General features: G+C 43.7%; 1 protein-coding gene across 7 annotated transcripts in view; it reads left to right on the top strand.

Moving 5' to 3' along the window:
- TMEM131L (transmembrane 131 like) overlaps nucleotides 1-22,000 on the top strand; it is a 123,864-nt gene that overhangs the window by 40,553 nt on the left and 61,311 nt on the right. For 6 of the 7 annotated variants that reach the window (XR_007773442.1, XM_050946217.1, XM_050946213.1 and 3 more), the window contains exons 4-6: nucleotides 17,052-17,120; nucleotides 18,683-18,806; nucleotides 19,951-20,067. Coding sequence is in view for 6 of the 7 variants with exons in the window: in XM_050946217.1 (XP_050802174.1) it covers nucleotides 17,052-17,120; nucleotides 18,683-18,806; nucleotides 19,951-20,067 (310 nt within the window). In the remaining variant the exon portion in view is untranslated. The remainder of the gene's footprint in view (nucleotides 1-17,051; nucleotides 17,121-18,682; nucleotides 18,807-19,950; nucleotides 20,068-22,000) is intronic. The other variant, XM_050946216.1, reaches the window with a different exon arrangement.

Raw genomic sequence — 22,000 nt, forward strand, 5'->3', positions numbered from 1 at the left:
CCTGAACCCCTACTCCTCTTCTGGGCCTCAACCCCCTGCCCCAGCCCTGGTTCCCTTCCCACCCTCCAAACTCCTCAATCCCAGCCCTGAGGACTTTCCTGCACCCCAAACATCTCATCCCCAGCCCCACCTCAGAGCCCGCACCCCCAGATGGAGCCCTCACCTCCCACTGCACCTCAGCGCCCTGCTCAATTCCTGATCCGTCTCCTGCCCTCTGAACCCCTTGGTCCCTGCTGGCCACCCTCCTACACTCCAAGCCCCTCATTCTCTGCCCTACCCCAGAGTCTGCACCCCCTGCCTGAGCTCAGATTCCCCTCCTGCCCTCTGAACCCCTCAATCCCAGCCTGGAGCACCCTCCTGAACCCCAACCCCATCATCCCTAACCTCACCCCAAAGCCCGTACCCTCAGCCGGAGCCCTCACCCCCTGCCATGTCCCCACCCCCTGCCCCAGCCCTGAACCCCCTCCTGCACTTAGAACCCCTCGGTCCCAGCCCAGAATCCTCCTACACCCCAAACCCCTCATCCCCACTCCAGAGTCTGCACCCCTAGCCAGAGCTCTCTCACACCCCCACACCCCAACTCCCTGCCCCAGCCCAGTGTCCCCTCTTGCACTCTGTACCCCTCAGTCCTAGCCCAGAGCCCCCTCATGCACTTCAAATCCCTCAACCCCAGCCCCACATCAGAGCCTGCACCCCCAGCCGGAGCCCTCACTCCCTCTTGTATTCCAACTCACTGCCCCCTACACACACACACACTCTCTGAACTCCTCATTTCTGGCCCCAGCCCGGAGCCTGCACCCCTAGCCAGAGCCCTCACCCCTTCCCTCATCTAAGCCTCCTGAAGTAGCCTGGTGAAAATGAGCAAGTGAGTGAGACTGAGGAGAGCGAGCAACCGAGGGTGGGAGGATGGAGTGGTGGAGGCTGGGCTTTGGCGAAGGGGCAGGGCATGTTAGGGCCTCGGAGGACGAGTGGAGTAAGGGGCAGGGCAAGGGTATTTGGTTTTGTACAAGTAGAAAGTTGGCAACTCTATCTTTAGGGTTCACGTTTCAAGGTTTTCTTAGCAACCGTGAGGGCTGGAAACTTTTTTTTTAAATGAAAGTTAAGACTGACACACAATCTCAGTACTACAGCAGCTAGAGTTTTAGAAAAAAGGTTAAATATTGCAATATTGAAAGTATTGCTTACATTGAATGGGTTTGTTTTAGAGTGATAAGAAAATAAACTGAAATTTCTGATATTTTTCTTGACATGGTTAGACAAAATAAGATAGCTGATTTTGATATAAGACTTACAATTAAAAAGAAACTAAAAAAAAAACCCAAACCCAAGTTGATCTCAGGCCATGGCTACACTGGAGAGTTGCAGCGCTGGTGATGGGGTTACAGCGCTGCAACTCACTCTGTGTCCACACTTGCAAAGCACGGCCAGTGCTGCAGCTCCCTGGTTGCATCGCTGGCTGTACACCTGGTCTGCCTGGGGTGTAGCGATTCCAGCGCTGGTGATGCAGCACTGGTCATCAAGTGTGGACACCAAAAGCTCTTTTATTGGCCTCCAGGGTATTAGGAGGTATCCCAGCATACCTTTTCAGCCACTCTGCTCATCGTTTCACACTCCACTGCCCTGGGCTCAGGTGACCCGCCCTTTAAATGCCCCGGGAATTTTAAAAATCCCCTTCCTGTTTGCTCAGCCAGGTGTGGAGTGCAATCAATCAATCAGTGACCATGCCTCCACGCCCCAAACGAGCCCCAGCATGGAACACTTCCGAGCTGCAGGACCTCATCAGTGTTTGGGGTGAGGAAGCTGTGCAATCACAGCTGCGCTCCAGCCATAGAAATTATGATACCTATGGGCAGATATCAAAATCCTTGCTGCTAAGGGGCCATGAACGGGACGCGTTGCAGTGCAGGGTAAAAGTAAAGGAGCTTTGCAGTGCCTATTGCAAAGCCCGTGAGGGAAACCGCCCCCACGACCTGCCGTTTTTACAAGGAGCTGGATGCCATACTTGGGTGTGACCCCACTGCCAATCCGAGGAGCATGATGGAGACTTCAGAGCAGGGAGAAGTGGGGGAGGGTGTAAAGGAAGCGGAGAGGGAGGCTACTGGGGTGGAGGAGACACCCCGGAGTCCCAGGAGGCATGCAGCCAGGAGCTCTTCTCAAGCCAGGAGGAGGCTATCCAGTCGCAGCAGCTGGAACTTGTTGGTGAAGAGGAAGCAGAGGAGCGTGTTCCCGGTAAGCAGATTTTATTTTTAGGATGGAAATGTTTTGTGAGAGGAGGGTGGGGCTTATGGCTGCCTGCATGCATGCCTAAATGTGGAATAGCCCATTGATTTGGTCTATCGCGTCTCTGTAATCAGCCTCAGTAATCTCTTCAAAAGTTGCAGCCAGAGTGTGGGCAATGTGCTTGCGCAAGTGTATAGGGAGAGCCACCGTGGTCCTTGTCCCGGTCAGGCTAACTCGTCCACGCCACTTTGCCGCGAGGGGTGGGGGGACCATTGCTGCACACAGGCAAGCTGCATAGGGACCAGGGCGGAATCCGCATTGCTGTAGAAGACCCTCCCTCTCTTCCCAGGTAACACGCAGCGGTGATATATCTGGCAGTAAAAAATCCTGTTGAAAATGTAGTGATGAGTGTTCAGTGCAGGTCCCCAACTATCTGCCCTCTGCTTTCCCCAGTGCAGGTCCCCAACTATCTGCCTTCTGCTTTCCCCAGTGCAGGTCCCCAAGTACCTGCCCTCTGCTATCCCCAATGCACAGAAACCCCAGCCCTCAGGCAGTTCCCCTTCCCAGGTGAAGTCGCAGCAGAAACACTCACCCCATTGCTCGCCATGCCTTCGCTGCCGTGGCCTCTCTGTGCTATGTTAGGTATGTGGAAATGATGCTACACAAAGTCTACAAACTCCTTCACTGTGATAATAAACAATGTAGCCTCTGTATTAAATGTTTCTATTTCTGTTATTTTAAGTGTCCTTGAATGCTCCAGCCCTATCACCGCCTGCGCGAAGACTACAGAACTTGAGGAAAAATCCTAGAAAATCAAAAGAAGATTTGATCAAAGCAGTTATGAATCAGTACGCCAGAGACAGTAAAAGGCTGCAGGACTGGAGAGAGAAAATGCATGAGTGGAGGCAAACACAGAGCAGGAGAAAGGAATTGGCTACCAAGAAAAGCACAAAGCAGCTGATAAGCCTCCTGGCTCGCCAAACGGACTGTATGTAGTCTCTCGTAGCCATGCAGGCAGATCAGTACCATGGTAACCCCCACCCCGCCCAAAGCTCTCTCCCTTGTTCCCCAGTGTTTGCACAAAACACCTTTCTCCAGCAGCCTGGTTCTTACCACCACCAGCTGCCCCCAACACCTGTACGTTCACCTACCAGCCCTGAGAACTACAACCCTTACCCTATGCACTCAACCCCCATCACAATGCAGCATATTAATCCTGAAGTGCAGCAGGCATTGAACAGCAATCCAAGCAGGACATATTCAAACCTCTGAATGTACAGTCCACCACCCTACCCCCCTGCCCTTTTATGTACTGTATTTTGAATAAATGATTTCTTGAGTTATAAAACATTTTTTATTATTGCAGAAAGTGAGAAATACTGTACCCCAAGGGAAAAACGGGCACAGCAAAGGCACCAAACATTACTGTTGGCTTTCAGCCTCAAATTGCTCCCTTAAGGCATCCCTAATCCTTGAAGCCCTTTTCTGGGCCTCTCTAGTAGCCCTGCTCTCTGGCTGTGAAAATTCAGCCTCTAGACGTCGAACCTCGGAGGTCCATTCCTCACTGAATCTTTCACCCTTCCCTTCACAAATATTATGGAGGGTACAGCACGCGGATATAACAGCGGAGATGCTGCTTTCCCCCAAATCTAGCTATCTGTAGAGACACCTCCAGCGCGCTTTTAAACAGCCAAAAGCTCACTACACAGTCATTCTGCACCGGCTCAGCCTGTAGTTGAACCGGTCCTTGCTCCTGTCAAGCTTCCCTGTATACGGTTTCATGAGCCATGGCATTAAGGGGTAAGCGGGGTCTCCACGGATCACAATGGGCATTTCGACGTCCCCTACTGTGATCTTGTGGTCTGGGAAAAAAGTCCCAGCCAGCAGCTTCCTGAACAGGGCACTGTTCCGAAAGATGTGTGCATCATGCACCTTTCCAGGCCATCCTGAGTAAATGTTAGTGAAACGCCCACGGTGATCCACAAGCGCTTGGAGAACCAGAGAGAATTACCCCTTGCTATTAATGTACTCGGATGCCAGGTGGGGTGGTGCCAGAATAGGAATATGCGTCCCATCTATTACCCCTCCACAGTTAGGGAAACCCATTTGTGCAAAGCCATCCACAATGTCCTGCACGTTCCCCAGAGTCACGGTTCTTCTTAGCAGGGTGCGATTAATGGCCCTGCAAACTTGCATCAACACTATTCCAACGGTCTACTTTCCCACTCCAAACTGGTTCGCCACCGATCGGTAGCTGTCTGGAATTGCCAGCTTCCAGATTGCAATAGCCACCCGCTTCTCCACTGGCAGGGCAGCTCTCAATCTTGTGTCCCTGCGCCGCAGGGTAGGAGCGAGCTCAGCACACAGTCCCATGAAAGTGGCTTTTCTCATCCGAAAGTTCTGCAGCCGCTGCTCGTCATCCCAGGCTTGCAGGACGATGTGATCCCACCACTCAGTGCTCGTTTCCCCGAGCCCAAAGGCGGCGTTCCACGGTGCTGAGCACGTCCGTTACTGCCACAAGCAATTTAGTGTCTTGCGCATCAGGCAAATCAATATCATCATCTGACTCCTCACTGTCACTTTGGAGCTGAAGGAATAGCTCAACTGCCAAATGTGATGTGCTGGCAACATTCATCAGCAAGGTCCTCAGCAGCTCGGGCTCCATTTGTAACAGAAATCGCGCTGCAGACTCACAATGGCGCCAAACTGCTTGGAATGTGTAGCAAAGCACCACGGGGCGTTGGAACAGGAAGCAGAAAGACTCGCACCCTTCCGTCCCCTTCCCACAACCCACAGCGCCAAAATGGGACGAGGTGCTCTGTGGGATAGCTGCCCAGAATGCACCACTCCCAACAGCGCTGGAAATGCTGCAAATGTGGCCACACTGCAGCGCTGGTAGCTGTCAGTGTGGCCACACTGCAGCGCTGGCCTACGCAGCTGTACAAACACAGCTGTAACTCCCAGCGCTGCACAAATGTAAGTGTAGCCATACCCTCAGAAAAGTTCCTAGTTCATGAGCACTTGCTTTTTTTTTAAAAAAATATTATATATTAAGTTAAACTACTCCATCCTGTGTAGACAAACATGAAACTAGGCCTCCAGCATTGTGAATTTGCATCAAGGCCTGCTGGCAGCGAGAAAGAGAGATTGCAGAGGAAATTGTTAGATGTGTCTAGACTAATGAGTCAAATTTAAGCCATGGAGATGACTAAGTATCTTCTTTGCAAATGTAGTCCTCTACTTCCGTATCTAACGGACCTTACTTGTGCCTACAGTTAGTTGTGTCCCACAAATTGTTCACACAAAAAGAATGCTAGGTTTAAAAAATCTGTTAAACATTTTTAGAGTATCTCTTCTTTACTACACTGCTACCTTGTTATAACGTGACCCGATATAACATGAATTCGTATATAATACGGTAAAGCAGTGGTCTGGGAGGCGGGGCTGCGCACTCCGGTGGATCAAAGCAAGCTCGATATAACGTGGTCTCACCTATAACAGGGTAAGATTTTTTGGCTCCCGAGGGCAGCGTTATATTGGGATAGAAGTATACTTAGCCCAAACAGACTGTCTATTCAAACACCTAAAATTACTTACTCCCATTCTAATTTGTTATATTATTAGGAAACAGCTGTTAGAAGCAAGGTGGACAAAAATCAATGATTTAAAATAATACATATTTTTAAACTGGATTTTTAAAATTTAAATAACTTTTTTTTTAAATAAACCTGTTTAAAATTTAAATTTGAAATTGACAGCATATTTTAAGGCCTAAACTTAGTATAAATTTATTAATATTTTAATTAAATTTAAGACAAATATTCAAACAGTGTATGTTTGCTGCCGAAGTTTTAAAGAAAGTCAAACCACTGAACTAGTGGAAATCACTGGCTAAACACTGGAACCAGAGTTGAAGCGCAGTAGCCATTTTTGACAGCAATAACCTCTTCTACAGGTGCAGAGAGAATATTTTCTTAATTTTAGTTTAACAGTTCAGCGTCTGTTTCATTCAGATTTGCGAAACAGGGAGTTGACAGCACAGGAAAGCTTGTTTTCCTTTTCCAATCAATGAATTAAAAGTGTGTTTGAGAGGATGAGATCTACTAGTTCTACAATCCGAAGGAGACAGTGACCAGAAACAATCAGTTCAATTCACTAACTATGGATAATACTTCCCTTTGTAGAAGTCAGTTTTAACTGCAAAAAATATTTTGATACCTTTTTTTTACTTATGTATCCCAGCACATTTCAGATGGTTTTATTTAAGCAATTTTAAAATGCTGGTTTTATGCGTTTTTAATTGAATTCTAATTTCCATCCAACTGTAGCTTTGCACAAACCATGAGGAAAAAATTAATAAAACCAGCAAACAAGTAATGCATCATAATTTAGGTCCTACTTGAATTGCGTGATGATTGTCAAATAATTGTGGCTGAGTTGCGGACAAGGCATGGAAAATCGCAGAAAAGTAATAATGGATCTTTATGAATTGCGATAGTTTGGAAAAACCAGACAAGACCTTTTCTTTAAGAAAAATTTGCTGGAACAACGTAAACACTCAGTTTTATGTTATGCCTGTTAATTTTTTTGATAACCATACTTTTTGCTGCAACTATATTAGTTATTAATGCAGAGGGCTGACATCGTGAGCCCCGCCATGTGCAGGTCTAACAGCCTGTTCCCCAGCCCCAGCCGCTACAAGCTCAGATAAATGGGGTTCAACTGTACTAAAATGTGTGTGTAGCAAACCTCAAAATGTATGCAAAATTGTGGATTGTGCAAAGTAAACTAATTAAAATCAGAATTGTGGTGGAAGTCTAATATTGCGGAATCTACAATTTCCATAATATCGCAAATTAAGTAGTGCATTAATCATGCTCCATTATCTAACATAACAAAAAAAACCCTATAAAAATAAGAATATGAGTTAGGATATGTTAATCTATAAAAATAGCTTAAATTGATGTGTATAGTTTTAGTATATCATCTTGGTTAGCCAAGAGAAGTATGAACTTATACCAACAAATGAGAATTGGCCATTTGTTAGGAAAGTAAAAAGTGTGTGTGTGTGTGTATAATATAATATAAAATAAAACAAGATTAAAATTCATTATGAAAATCAAGGTTTCCTGCTTGCTGATTTAAATCATGATTAAAATCGGTGATTTAAATAACTTTAATTTAAATCACTCCACCCTGGGGTAAATTGAATCATGCTGACAAAAGACTGTTTCAGAAGAAGAGATTTCAGGAAATGTATTTAAAATTACTTTTAATCTGTTTCTAAAGTCATGGTTTTTTTTAATTTACTGACCGTCAGTAAATAATCTGTTTCAGATGGTGGGGGTTGATTTCTGAGAGAGCTTGTAGTTGCACTGTGTTATTAAACGTGTTTTACCCCTGTTGCTCTTCTTAAACAAACCTTGTGCATGTGTGCACATACAAAAATGTCTAGAGGAGATGGCTATTTTCTGTCACTCTCATACTCATTATAGAATTTAACATCTACCTCTCGGTCTTCAACACTAGGATTGTGTATAATTCTCTTGATTTATGTCAAATTAGATATTTAACATTTTTGGCAGTTTTCTGAAGAGTGTTTATATTTATTTTTTCCTCCGGGGGTGGAAAATGTCCTTACATTTTACTGATAGTTAAGCCTGGTGTTTATTAAGTTTGTGCTGCAAGACATTGAGTTTGATAATTACAAATCTGATATAATTAGAAAAAAACATAATTGGCCACCGTTTAATGGTTTAGGTACCAGTCGTGCAAAGTGCTTGTATCAGTGGTACTGCAAAGCTGTGCATGAACTTAACTGTTGGAGAAATTCACTCCTACATGGTTGCCACCTCTTGCAGGTTTATCATGGATAACACAGCTTTGGCCTCTGCTGCAGGAGCTGTTGCTAGAGGACCCAGCTGAGATTGGAGCCTCATTGTGCCAGGCACTATGCAAACACAAAGGGTATGGCTACACTTGGAGATGTGCAGCACTGGGAGTTACAGCTGTGTTCGTACAGCTGTGTAGGGAAAGCGCTGCAGTGTGGCCACGCTGACAGCTACGAGCGCTGCAGTGTGGCCACATTTGCAGCGCTGTTGGGAGTGGTGCATTGTGGGCAGCTATCCCAGCGTTCAAGTGGCTGCAATGTGCTTTTCAAAAGGGGGTGTGGGGTGGAGTGTGACAGGGAGCATGGGGGAGACAGAGAGCGTGGATTTTTGGAGCTGACACTGTTCTCAGCTCCCTGCCTTGCAAGTTCTAAGGACTGGAAGATACACAGTGCCTACCTTCAATCATTTTGACCTTTCCCTCACCTGTCTCTTATTCGCTAAATGCAAATTATGCACTCCTAAATAGTCTTTAGACCATATAAGCAGCTGCTCAACACTACCCCTCCCCTCTCTCCTCAAGCAAACAGCTGTGAACATTCCAAAGCAATTCCCCTGCCTCCACTCGCTCGCTGGAGCAAAGAGCAGCTGTTTGTTTTTTAGCTAAGTAGCTACGGGGAGATGGGAGTTCAGCCATTCCGGTTTGTTGTGGACAGGAATTCTGGGATACCTCCTAATACCCTGGAGGCCAATAACAGCGCTATTGGTGGCTACACTTGATGACCAGTGCTGCTTCACCAGCGCTGGAATAGCTACATCCCAAGCAAACCAGGTGTACAGCCAGTGCTGCAACCAGGGAGTTGCAGCGCTGGCCGTGCTTTGCAAGTGTGGACACAGAGTGAGTTGCAGCGCTGTAACCCCATCACCAGCGCTACAATTCTCCAGTGTATCCATGCCCAAAGTAAGGATATGTCTACACTACAGCTGCTACAGTAGGTATGCCTCCGTAGCACTGTAGCGTAGACACTTCCTACATCAGTAGAGGTTTTTTTTCCTGTGGATGTAGTTAATCCACCTCTCTGCGAAGCAGTAGCTAGGTTGCCAGAAGAATTTTTCCATTGACCTAGCTCCGTCTATGTTGTGGGTTAGGTTAACTTAACCAAAGCACTAAGGGTGTGAAGTTTTTCACAGCCTTGAGTGACATAGGTTGGTTGATCTAATTTGTAAATGTAGCCAGGCCTAAGAGCCCTTGTTCCAAAGACATTACAGTCTAATGCAAAGCATAGTAGTGAGTTTGTGACACAGCATTGACAACCCCAAGCATTCAAAAGTCATGGAATCAACCCCCCTAAATCATGAGATGTTAAAGGGGTGTTGGAACAGTCTGTATAGTGGGGGTGCTGAGAGTCATTGAACCAAACTGTAAACCCCATATACGATGGAAACTACTTCATTCCAGCAACCCTAGTTCCAGCACCTATGGATGTTTAAAATAACACATTGTGGATTCTTTTTATTTGCCTTCTTGGTTTTGAGCCTTTAGAATTCACATTTTCAAGTTTTTCTCCTTTTTCTTTCCCCTTTCATATGAGGGTCCTCTCTTTTCCCACCACGCCAGGGGCTCTGTGTGCCTCCCCATAACCCATCTCCATACTCCATCTGCCACATGCTGAGGCTCTGTAGGTCTCCATTCCCCGTACCGTTGTCCCACATTCATCACTTCCATGCCAGGGGCTGTGGGCATCCCCCATTTTCATCAAATGTCTTCTGCCCACCGATGCCTAGAACATTCCTTGAAATATTGGAACTGATTAGATGCTGTGTGCAAAAGCTATTGTATTACAGAAAGACAGAGAAATGCCATCAGGTTGAATGTAGGGCTTCCTTTCATTCAGACAATTACTTAATGCAATGATATTCACCAATTTTACAAAGGAATTGGAGATCTTAAAGTAGCTGGAAACCTAATTTGTTTTTATTGTTAAGTGGGATTTATAACCCTATTTCTTGTTTCAGAGTTTCCATTATTCAGCTGATATTTGTGTCTCTCTGCCAACCTCTAACTTTTTGGGGGAAAGCCTTGTGCACTTTTTGGGGCATGTGATCTATGGCCAGAAGAGGTTTTGGCATAATTTGAGATGAATCTATTTCTGAGACAGTTTTTTTTTCTTTTTTTAAATGTATGTTATGGGTTTTCAGTGTCATATTTCAAAAGCTACTGGACTTGAAACTTATTGGAATAATAGAACTGTAGGACTGGAAGGGATCTCAGTAGGCCATCTAGTCCAGTCCCCGGCACTTAGGCTGAACTAATTATTATAGACCAGCATTTCTCAAATGTAGCCACCAGAGACTTTTCTTGCGGCCAAGTCTCCTGGGCTGAGAGGGGTGCGGGAGGCAAAGTAGCAGCCACTCCCCCTCCATGTTGCTCCTGGATGCCCTACCTTGATGTTGGTTGCTGGGCCTGCCAGCGGGGGTTGGGCCCTGTCTCCCTCTGGAGACACCTGGGGCACAATGCTGGAGAAGTAGTCACCTAGTGAATTTTCCGCCTTCCTAGGGGCGGTGGGGTTCAGCCTTGGGGTGGTGGGGTGGCAGGCTGCATTCTCGGGCTCCAGCTGTGCAGCTTTAGGCTCTACCCCCCCCCCACTGCCTTGATTAGTCCCCCATTCAGGGTTTAAATTGTCTCCAGGCTTGCCGGGGCTGAGTAAGTCTGCTGTGAAAAGTGGTACTTGTACGTTTAATATCACATTTCACAATGGACTTACTAGCTAGCAATAAATAAATTACAGTGATTTGTTTTTCCTAAAGCTAACTAAATATTTTAGGAAATAGTGTGAGAGCAGCCACCACCAAAAAAAATTTACCCTGAGAACCCTTGTATATAGACCAGTCCTGACAAGTGTTTTGTCTAGTTTGTTCTTTAAATCCTCCAATGATGGAGTTTCCACACCCTCCCTAGGTAATTTGGTCTAATTTAGGGGTTCTCAAACTTCATTGCGCCACAACAACTTTCTGACAACAAAAATTACTACATGACCCCTGGAGTGGGGACCAGGCTTCAGTCCCAGGCGGGTGACCTGTAACCTGAGAACCACCGTCTAAGGCTGAAGCCCTTGGGCTTCGGCTTCAGCCTCGGGCTCCAGCAAGTCTAATGCCAACCCTGGCAACCCCATTAGAGCAGGGTCTTGACACACTTTGGGGTCCTAACCCACAGTTTGAGAACCACTGGTCTAGTTCTTAACTACCCTTGCAGTTTGGAAGTTTTTCCTAATGTCTAACCTAAATTTCCCTTGCTGCAATTTAAGCCCATTGCTTCTTGTCCTGTCCTCAGTGGATAAGGAGAGAGATTTATCACCCTCTTCTTTATACCTTTTATGTACTTGAAGACTGTTGTCATGTTTCCCCTCAGTCTTCTCGTCTCCATACTAAACAAACCCAGTTTTTTCAATCTTTTCATTGTAGTCCTATTTTCTAGACCTTTATTCATATATATTTTTTTGCTCTCCTCTAGAATTCTCCAATTTGTCCACATCTTTCTGAAAGTGTGGTGCCCAGAATTGGACACAGTACTCCAATTGAGGTCTTGTATGTTGCTTACAATTCTCCTGCTAACACATCCCAGAATGTTTGCTTTTTTTTCAATAGTATTACATTGTTGACTCGTATTCCTAGGCAGTCATTTCCCATTTCGTATGTGTGCAACTGATTGTTCCTTCCTAAATGGAGTATAGAATCCTAGGGGTTGGAAGAGACTTCAAGAGGTCACCTAGTCCAATCTGCTGCTCAGAGTAGGACAACACCAACTAAATCATCCCAGCCAGGGCTTTGTCAAGCCAGGCCTTAAAAGCCTCTAAGGATGGAGATTCCACCACCTCCCTAGATTTTGCATTTGTCTTTATTGAATTTCATCCTGTTTTATTTCAGACCATTTCTCCAGTTTGTCAAGATCATTTTGAATTCTGATCCTGTCCTCCCAAGCATTTGCAACCCTCCCAGCTTGGTATTATCCACAAATTATATGTGTATTCTCTGTGCCATTATCCAAATAATTTATAAAGATATTGAATAAAACCAGACCCAGGGCAGATCCCTGTGGAACCCCGCTTGATATGTCCTTTCAGCTTGATTGTGAACCATTGATAACTAATCTCTAAGTATGTTTTTCCAACCAGTTCTGCACTCACTTTATAATAGGTTTATCTAGGCAACATTTCCTTAATTTGCTTATGAGAAGGTCATATGAGAAAGTATAAAAAGTCTTAGCCCTGGTCTACTCTGGGGCGGGAGGGAGATCGATCTAAGTTATGCAACGTAGCTGAAGTTGACGTACTTAGATTGACTTATCATGGTGTCTTCACAGTGAGTCGACTGCTGCCACTCCCCTGTTGACTCTGCCTGTGCCTCTCGTGTACGTGGGGCTGGCTGCAGTCAGGCGCGTGGGGCAGGGCTAGCTGGAGGCAGGGGGTGTGGAGCTGGCTGGAGGCAGGGCAAGGGCTGACTGGAGGTAGGCGCTGGCTGGAGACGGGGGTGTGGGGCTGGCTGGCTTTGGGCAGGGCCGCGGGGGGTGCAGCAGAATCTGGCTGTACGGGCAGGGGATGTGGGGCTGGCTGGAGACGAGGGATGACTGTGGGCAGAGTGGCAGGTACTCACGGGGAGAGCGGCTTGGAGCAGCAGGATTCAGCCCAGGCCCAGCAGAGCAGCCGGGGACCCACCAGGCAGCAGCCAGGGGCTGGGGGAGCAGCAGCAGGACCCATGCCCAGGGCCAGGCAGCAGCCCACATGGCTCCTGCAGCGCCCCTGACGGCCAGAGGAAGAATTACATCACTTCCCAGCTGGAGACCATCAAAGCCGCAGCGCCCCCTCGCAGGGAAGTGGGTTCTAAAACTGCTTCAGAATTTAACAACCGGCTCGCACGAACCGTCTCCAACTCACCACTGGTCATAATTGTGATTACTCACTAGTATTTCTAGTTCTTCCTGTTTATTCCTCATATGTTTTGTATTAGCATACAGATATCTTAAGACTGATTTTCAACCTGTGGCCCACAAACCCTGCTGATTATGTCTAAGGAGTCTGCGAAAGGTGACTATGAAAATAAAGTTTCAGATCCCAGAAAAGGCATTCAGTTTTTCTGATCAATCAAAAGTATGTGAATACTCCTACGTTACAGGTCAAAACCCAGTAGTGTTACCATAGAAGCCCAGTTTAATGTTCTTTCTCACGCTGCATCAAATGCCATGCCAAACATGTGCAACATTGATAGTTGAATTCTATTCAGTCAGTTTTCAGTCTAAGATTTCTGTGATAGGGGTCCATGGACCACAAGTTAAATTTCCAAAAGGGGCCATACCTCCATGTGAAATTTGTTAGTGGTCTGCAAAAGAAAAAAGGTTGAAAACCACTGGACTAAGATGTTCATAGATTTCTCCTCTATATTCCCTCCTTTGTCCTTGCTATGATTGCCTGTGTTCCCCCCAGGTTCTGACCCTTCACCCTGGTCTCCATGTTCTGGACTTACCCATGGGCTTTTATCTTCTGCCTCCATCGAACCTGGTGTAAAGCCCTCCTCAGTCTGCATCTGAAGATACTCTACTCCTTCTTCAATAGCTGGACCCGATCTCTGCTCAACAGACCTTCTGAGAACAGCATCCCATTTTTAAAAAGCAGAAGCACACCTGTTGAGACCATCTGCGTAGCTGTGGTTCACCTCCAGGTTCTGTTTCTCTCTGCCTGGGCCCCATCCTTGATTGGAAGGCTGGATCAGAACACCACCAGTGCCTCCAACTCCTTCACTCTCACATCCTGTGCCCAGTAGTCGCTTCTGATCTGCTCAGGGTCATACCTTGCAGTATCATTAGTGCCCACATGGACGAGCAGCATGGGGGAGTAGTCAGAGGGCCAGATGATCCTTGGCAAGCCTTCCATAATGTCTTGGATATGGGCCCCGGCAGGCAGCACGCTTCCCAGGACGCCAGGTTAGTCTGGCAGAAGGATACCTGTGTCCCCCTTAGAAGGAAGTCACCGACCACCACCACCACACTTCGTTTTCTCTTAAAAGTGGGGCCACGATCCTCATTGCATCAGCAGTACATGGTTTCTCCTCCTCCATGTTTAGGAGAGATTCCTCATCCCTCTTTGTCTGGGCAGCATACTTTTTTATAAATCTGTGTGGCTGGTGGGTTGGGAGTAGGCATTGAGCATTGTCAGTTGCCAGAAGTAACAGGCAGCAAGCGCCCTCCCTGTGAAGGAGCCATTTTCTCTTTCCCTGGTGGTGCTACTAAAGTCTTCTCTGGCTGGATTGTTTCCTCGGCTTTGGAGATTTCTATACGCATATTTTCAGTGAATTCCTCATGTGCCTGGATACGTCTCTGCCTAGTTACTTCCTCTTGTAGCTCTCCCATGTGCTTCCTGAGAGATTCTGCAGGTAGACACCTCTCTGCAAATCCACACCAGTACCTAGGTATAGGCATCCATAGTCGGGTTCTTTGTGTGGACAGAAGTGCAGCTGGAGCAGCCAGGAGCAGTGTTGGCACTGGTGATGTGGCCTTTCCAAATTGTATTTCATCTCAAAAATAGAAATAAGTGCTCTGCTGGCTTCAAGAAGATTTTTCTTAAAATGCCCAGAAACGGTGGAGAATTAAACATTTTCATATCCCTTTTCTTTGCAGGTAGTCCTCAGGATATAAATTGATTGATTGCATCAGAGGTTTGTCATGGTGCTTTTTTTCCCATTAAAAAACAGAATCAGAAAAAGCAGTGGATCCTCTTCTCCCTGCTCCTCCAGTGTCTTTTTTTTTAGTTGTACTCTTGGGTCTTGCCTACTCTTGATAAGTGAATAATTGTTAAATGAAATGGTAGTATAGAACAACTGAAAGAACCAGTGGTGTAATATGTTTGCACAAATCATATCTTTTCAGTTGCGGCTTTGTCCTGTGTCCATTCTTGAACACATTTGCAGTTGCACTAGCTTTTGGGAACTTATCCCACAGAGGGGATTGTGGGAAAAGTGGTCAGGGTCCCAGAATTCCCAAGAAGAAAATCATTAAGTCCCGCTAATGTGGGTACCATTTTCTAGTCTTCCTTAAAAAAAAAAATATATATATATATATATATATATATATATATATATATATATATATATATATATATATATATATATATATATATATATATGGGCCAAGAAAAATGGTGGTAGTTTTGGGTTTAACTGAGTTGAAGTTGAGTTCTTGTAACAATGTTGTTGATTCTCTTTCCTATCAATATTGATTCCTTATTATGTATTTCAATTTTGAATATGAAATAAATAAATATATATATCAAATTATTCAAGAATAACATTACAAGAATGCATTTTGAAATAGGTGAACAATGAACTGTCCTACCATGTGCCATAAAGTCCATTTCCTGAGCTAATTAAAAAAGGTCACTCTCCTCTTTCTCAAGGCTGTTAATGATGGTTAGACTGAATAGCAGTCAAGGATAGCTCGTATTTATTTATATTAAACTTCTTGAACCATGAAGATGTGGACCTAGCAAACCTATGTAACAATGTCATATTGTTATCAGTAACTCCATCCTTCCACCTCCTTCCCTACTACTGTTTGTTACTCACTTGGTGCACCTTGTTTGAAATCTGATAGTGCTTTATGGCACAGAGTGTCTTTCTGTTTATTTGTACAGCTTGTAACACAGTAAGTCCGCTATCACTTTATGTGCTACTGTGATACAACTAATAAATACTGATTCTGAGGAGGATACTATTTGCCAATTTCCATTTTTACTCCCAAGCTATTTCAAAACTGCAACAATTAAAATCACATAATTCCCAGGACCATTTCTGGTATTTGTTATCTTCAGACTGATGCTACTCTTTCTCTAGCTGCACCCTCTGCAAAGTATCTGCCTTTTGCCCTGTATGGCTGAACCTGGTCACTGGCTGTGAGACAAAGGCCTTTTCTAGGCATTAGGGTATGTGTAGCTACACACTGCCGTGAAAAGCAGGCTGTGACTACACCGTAGTGTGTGAATGCACCTGGCATTCCCAACACAGTGAGCTGCTGGAACCTTCCTGGCTGGCTGCCCTCTGACAGAGCTTTTCCCCACTGCCAGAGCCTTTCACTGTGGCTTGGAAAGTTACCCACAATGGGGTATTACACTGTTAAAAATAGTCGTGTAGACATGAGAGTCGCATGTATAGAGCTATGCAGGGTACGTACCCAAAGGTTTTTATTGGCCTAAGCAGCCCCATCTACATTGCTAGGTATACCATGCTTGTGGGAGGGTAGGGGTGCAGTGTCTGTACTCTACATGAGTGTACACATAGTCAAAGGCCGCATCAACAGTAAGGAACTTTTCTAAAACATATTTAATGCTGTGTGCATACCTATTGTAGACAAGGCTCTGGGGTCCATACCTGTTTTCACTACCATTTTAATCTTGTTGAAAAGTTTAAACAGGGATGATAATGGGTCCAGGCCTGAAATCTTTGTCTACACTAGGTCTGTAACCTGCAGCTGAAGATATGTGATAACTGGTGGGAATTTTTTTGTAAACTTGCATAGTGCAGAGAAAAGTAAACGGGCAACTGAAACATATGTTACTCCACTATTTCTTCAGTACACCTTTGGAGAAGAGATGCTAAAGCAGTATCTGTAAACCTAGGATTTGCTATTGGAAATAATTGTGGATAATGTAAGCATGATGTCACAGTCCTTGTGGTGATTTCATCCAAATTCTTTTCTGCACATAAGAAATGTTTGAGCCTGAGTCATAATTTCACTCGTAGTGATTGCCAGTATATTCCACACCATAGAAATCTTATAGAAGTGTGACTAGTGTAGCTCTACAGAGGAATGTATGAAAAACCATGGAACAGTGTGCTTGAGATGTAAAGTTAGGAGAGCACTTCAGTGTTAGCACAATAACAAGACAAATGTCATGTTGTGCATTTTAGGTAGAAGTCTGCCTCAGTTTCAAAATATTCATCATTTTTTTTCTTTTTCAGCTTCTCAGCAAAGATACCTAATGGAAAGGCCTTACATTTTCATCCTTCGATTCTGCATTTTGGAACGCAGTGAGTATCTTAGATTATTAAGTATCAGAGGGGTAGCCATGTTAGTCTGGATCCGTAAAAGCAGCAAAGATGCATCCGACGAAGTGGGTATTCACCCACGAAAGCTCACGCTCCAAAACATCTGTTAGTCTATAAGGTGCCACAGGACACTCTGCTGCTTTCTTAGATTATTGTTCTTTTAATTAATAATTAATGGGCGGGCTACCAAATTAAGGCAAGTTTGGAATGAAAGAGTATTAGCCCAGATCATTCCTTTCTATGGGAGATCCTACAATAGAGGACTCGAAGGAAGGAAATCATCATAGTGATCTCCCTAGAAAGATCCCCAGGCACAATGACCTGTTGAGGCCATCGTTACCCGGGGTCCAGGCTCCTAGCAGCCCTCTTTCTTCCAGATACCTGTATATACAGTGTGGCTCAGAGCAAGTTGTAGTGAAAACACTGACATCTTTGTACACTAGCATGCTGACTGTTCCTCTCCCACTGGGGTAGCCAGGCTAGTGTTAACAAAGGGAATTCTTTCAGAAAAAAGAGTGTTATAGACAAAGTGCGTAGATACTCTTGTCATTGCTCCCAAATCACGAGACATATGACTCATCACTGTGACTGCAGTAAATTTGCTGGGTTTGAGGAACATTGATCATTGGGGGTCAGGTAAAAATGGTAGCTTCAGGGTTCAGGAGGAGAATCAGGTGATGTTAAAAAGAGAATGTGTGACTGTAGACAGGAAACCAGTGAACACTGAGTAAACAGTATTTGTAAGTGATTCCTGTAGCTGTACCAAATGGGTTCTTACCATTTCATGCCTCTTAATGAGATAAGTTGCCTTATTATTAGTTATTGTAAGTTATTCTTGTCCTATAACTCCCAGATCCAAGCCCACTCCCAGATCTGCTAAGGCTTAGTAGATCTAGGAGTGAGATTGTTATAGGACAAGAATAATACTTAAAAGAAATCAGCTCTCTGAAAAATCAAATACATTGCTAGAATCTGTAAGGGTTTCTTTGCTGCTTAAGTTTTGGCTAGAGGAAAGCTTTTAAAGAATGATTAGCAGCTTTATCCCATCAGTTATCAAAAAGCACAATCCCCTTGTGAGCTAAAGGAAAGTTCCAGAAGCAGCAGAGAATGTCTGCATCAGAAACAGCTTTCAAACTTATTTCCAAAAATATATGGTCTAAAAGAATCATTTTGTCAACTGACCAAGCAAGGCTTTTACTTCTCTTAAACATAATTTATTAGTTTCTTCAAAAATCTGTACCCAGCAAGTAAAACAACAACAACAAAAAACAACCTAACCCTCTCCCCCTTCTCTCTCTCTCTCTCTCCCCCCAACTGTTAATGACCGTATGTTGTTTTTGCTGTGTGTAACCAATATGTTTCAATGTCATTTATTTTTCTTCATATTTTAAAGGGTCAAATTGTGGGTTGTGTAAGCTTAAAATATGTTAAGCTGATACATTGTTACATATCAAAATGTTTTAATAGCACCAAAATGTGTTGATTTTTCTTGCAAATTACCAGTGTTTATAAAATCAGTAATACTTTGGTTTTTTTCCCCTTAGGTTACTGGGACTGCCCAGATCTAAAATGCTGTATGCTTACAACCCGAGTAGGGATAGAGAAGTTGTAGTGAATTCAGTGTTTACAGCTACTAGACATTTTCATGTGTCTCCTGTTCATAGCAGGGTGAGTGTTGATGTACTCTTGGAAACTATGCAGTGGCGGTGTGCCAATGCTTCATGTTTATTTTGGCCTAAAGTTTTTGTTCAGTGTTCTTTTTCCATGCTACCCCCAACTCATTCTTTCTCTGTGTTTGTTAGCTTGGGTTTTTGTTTCACTTATACCTGGATATATAAGGAGAAAAAATCCAAACTCCTACAATAAGAAAGGCTCATTTTAAGATGGCTCAGAAAGGAAAGAATTCGTTATTGTTAAGATGCTTTGTTAAATCCCACTCTACTGTATGTACCATAGTGCTTCTGTGGAGTTCAGTAGTTCAAAGGCCTGAAGCTGTTTATAGCCTTGGATTCTCAATCTCTTGAGTATAGTCCTGCATGTTCCTTATAAAACAGATTTACAATACAATGATTTTTAAAAAGATTTTGGATTGCAGTTATAAAAATAACAAACTTCAGGACAATTGTTTAACTAGAACTCTCTTTGTGAAACTTAAGAACATCTGAAGTATGTAAAAAGTACACTGCAGTGCTCAAGTTGACAAAGCCCAGATTTCACCCTCTTTTGGTGTGCTGGTATTTTTTTTTCCCATTTGCTTATATCCAATCACATTTTGACTAGGGCTGAATGAATGGTTCAGCAAACAATCTTGAACTTGACTCACATAAATGAGGAAGAGTTAGGATTTTCCAGACATAAACTTGATTTTGTTTTTATGAGTTAGGCTCAGATTTGGTTGCCAAACTGTATGCCTACCCTTAACTGTGACTCAGTTCATTAAGCATCATATAGCTCATGCATTGGTTCACTTCGCAGTCTGTACTGAACTACAGAGAACCGATTGTTGGGCTGAAATGTTTTTGGACATTGGTATTGTGTAGGTGGACAAGCTTTTAGAGCTTTCTGTTAAGTGTCCTCCTGACCATTTGATATCCTAAAACTTCTAGGCTCAACATTGCACATTGCTGAGTGCTCTCAGTTTTTGTCTTTATTGGGAGTTGAGTGTGCTCAGTACCTGGCAGGATGAGGCCCTGCATTTGTGGGGTTCATGCGTCTGGATTCATATATAGAAAGGTCTGATGACAGATGATGTCAAAGGGAAGGAGCTGCAATTAGCTGTATTGAGCAGCAGGCTTTTATGTTGTCTCTTTAGGTGATTCCAGCAATGGGAAAAATGTCTTTCAGAGTCCTCTTTCTGCCAACAGAGGAAGGCTATATTGAAAGTTCATTATTTATAAATACCTCATCTCATGGAGTACTTTCATATCAGGTAACTTTTCAATTGACTCATGCTTCAAAAATGACCTCTAAAGACATTAACTTAAAAATATAACTTTGAAAATATGTTGAATTCCTGACATAACCAGGATAAAGGGAGCAAAGTTTGCTGTTGACTAAGACCCTGGTCCTACAAACATTTATGTATGTGCTTAATGTTACTATCATTACTGGGACTACTCATAGTAATCCACTTAAGCACGTGTGGAGTGTTTGTAGGATGGGGGTCTCTGTCCACCTGCCACAAATAGCTGCTTCTACACCATGTGCCAGCATAGCAAACGCTATGCTGGGATGTAACATGTATTAGAAGTGTTTAGGAAACAGACCTACTGAGTCCTGTGTAGATGGTCTTTCAGCTACGCTGGGGTTCTTTTGTGATAGATGCAGTGGAGTCTCACAGGGTGGAAGGGGTAAGTTGTAGCAGTTTTAGGCTTCTTGAAAAATAAAACAAAAGGGTAAGTGATGGCTGGTGACCTGAAGACTCCTCTTATTCTGGTTACCTGAAGAATTTAGCACGTATTTCTTGAGTTATTTGACATTAAAATATTTTAAAGGAGATGTTACATATTTGCTGTTTTTTTTCTGCACTTTGATTAATTTTTAAATTAATTTCCTCTGTTTTTTAAAAAAATAACACCAACTTGAACCACATTGCCCACTCCCTCATCCTGAGACTGCTATAGGAAAAAAAATCTCAAAATGAGATGTAGGTCAACTAACTTGAAAAATATACCTGATAATGCACACTATTGGTGTGTGGCACTGGAAGAGGCTCAGAAATGTGGTTGGGATTTTTTTTTTAGGGAAGCTAGAAGAACAATATACTATATGCTGATTTATCATCTCACCTTTATGTCCAGCTTCTCATCTCATTCATTTAGCTTGTTGCTCTTCATACATCTCATTTCACCTTGTCCTTTTGTGGACAAGTTTTAGGAAGATGTTTTATAAAATGGCCAGTCATTTCACTCACCACTGAGGCTGAATGTATTAAACCAAATTCATTCTTGGTTGTAACGTACAAATTTCGGCAGAGCTACTAACTTACAGCAAGATTTTACGAGTCTGCAAAGATTTTTACGGCAGTCGTCTTTAATGGAATAAAGTAAGAGCTTTAACTGTAACAGGCCACAAACTCTAGGGTAGGCATAACTTCTGTGGTGCAGGGGGCATTATAATGCACTGTGACAGCTTAAAGGGTATAAAACATATTTGATGTTTCTAGACCATATTTATATTTCAGTGAGTATGTAAAAAAAAAAATTTTTTTTTAAATGTTCCTTGTGGAAAATCCACTGCTGTGATTTTGAGTTATGGGAAAATGAGGGTGAGTATACTTTTTCACCTTAAAATAAAGCAAAGACATCTCTTTGGATCAGTAAGCAAAATACATTCCAAAGTTAACATGTGGCTCTTTCACTGAAAAAAGTTTTGGGGGTGAGGAATAAGAAAGCAATAGAAGAGATTGAAAATTCACTTCTCAACATGTTCAGTGTGCATCTAAGATTTTAGAAGAGACTAATGAACCCTCTGCCCTACCTGTGACATCACTAGGGTTGAGGAGAACTGCACATTTTGCCTTCTATGATTCATGTAGGTTTTGGGGCTGCTGATAGGTTGGCACTGATGTACAGGCTGGATAAAGGAAACAGTGAATACCTTATTGAAACACAATCAGCAAAATCATCTTTAAATAAAACCTGCCTTAATATTAGGGGCAGAGGATTATCCCAGATGTGGAAAAATTAAACTCTTGCAGCTTTATGATCCCCTCATGTTTCTATTCCATTCTGCATTTCTCTGCAGATTTTAAGCTTGTTTTAAAAAGTCGTATTCTATTGTGAAGATGTAATGTGCTACTGCTCTGTTAACGCAGCTTTGAAGAAAACGACGTTCAGCCAAATAACAGTAGTAAAAATATG

This window comes from Gopherus flavomarginatus, chromosome 3 (genome assembly GCF_025201925.1).
Source record: "Gopherus flavomarginatus isolate rGopFla2 chromosome 3, rGopFla2.mat.asm, whole genome shotgun sequence".
In the NCBI taxonomy this organism is placed as follows: Eukaryota; Metazoa; Chordata; order Testudines; family Testudinidae; genus Gopherus; species Gopherus flavomarginatus.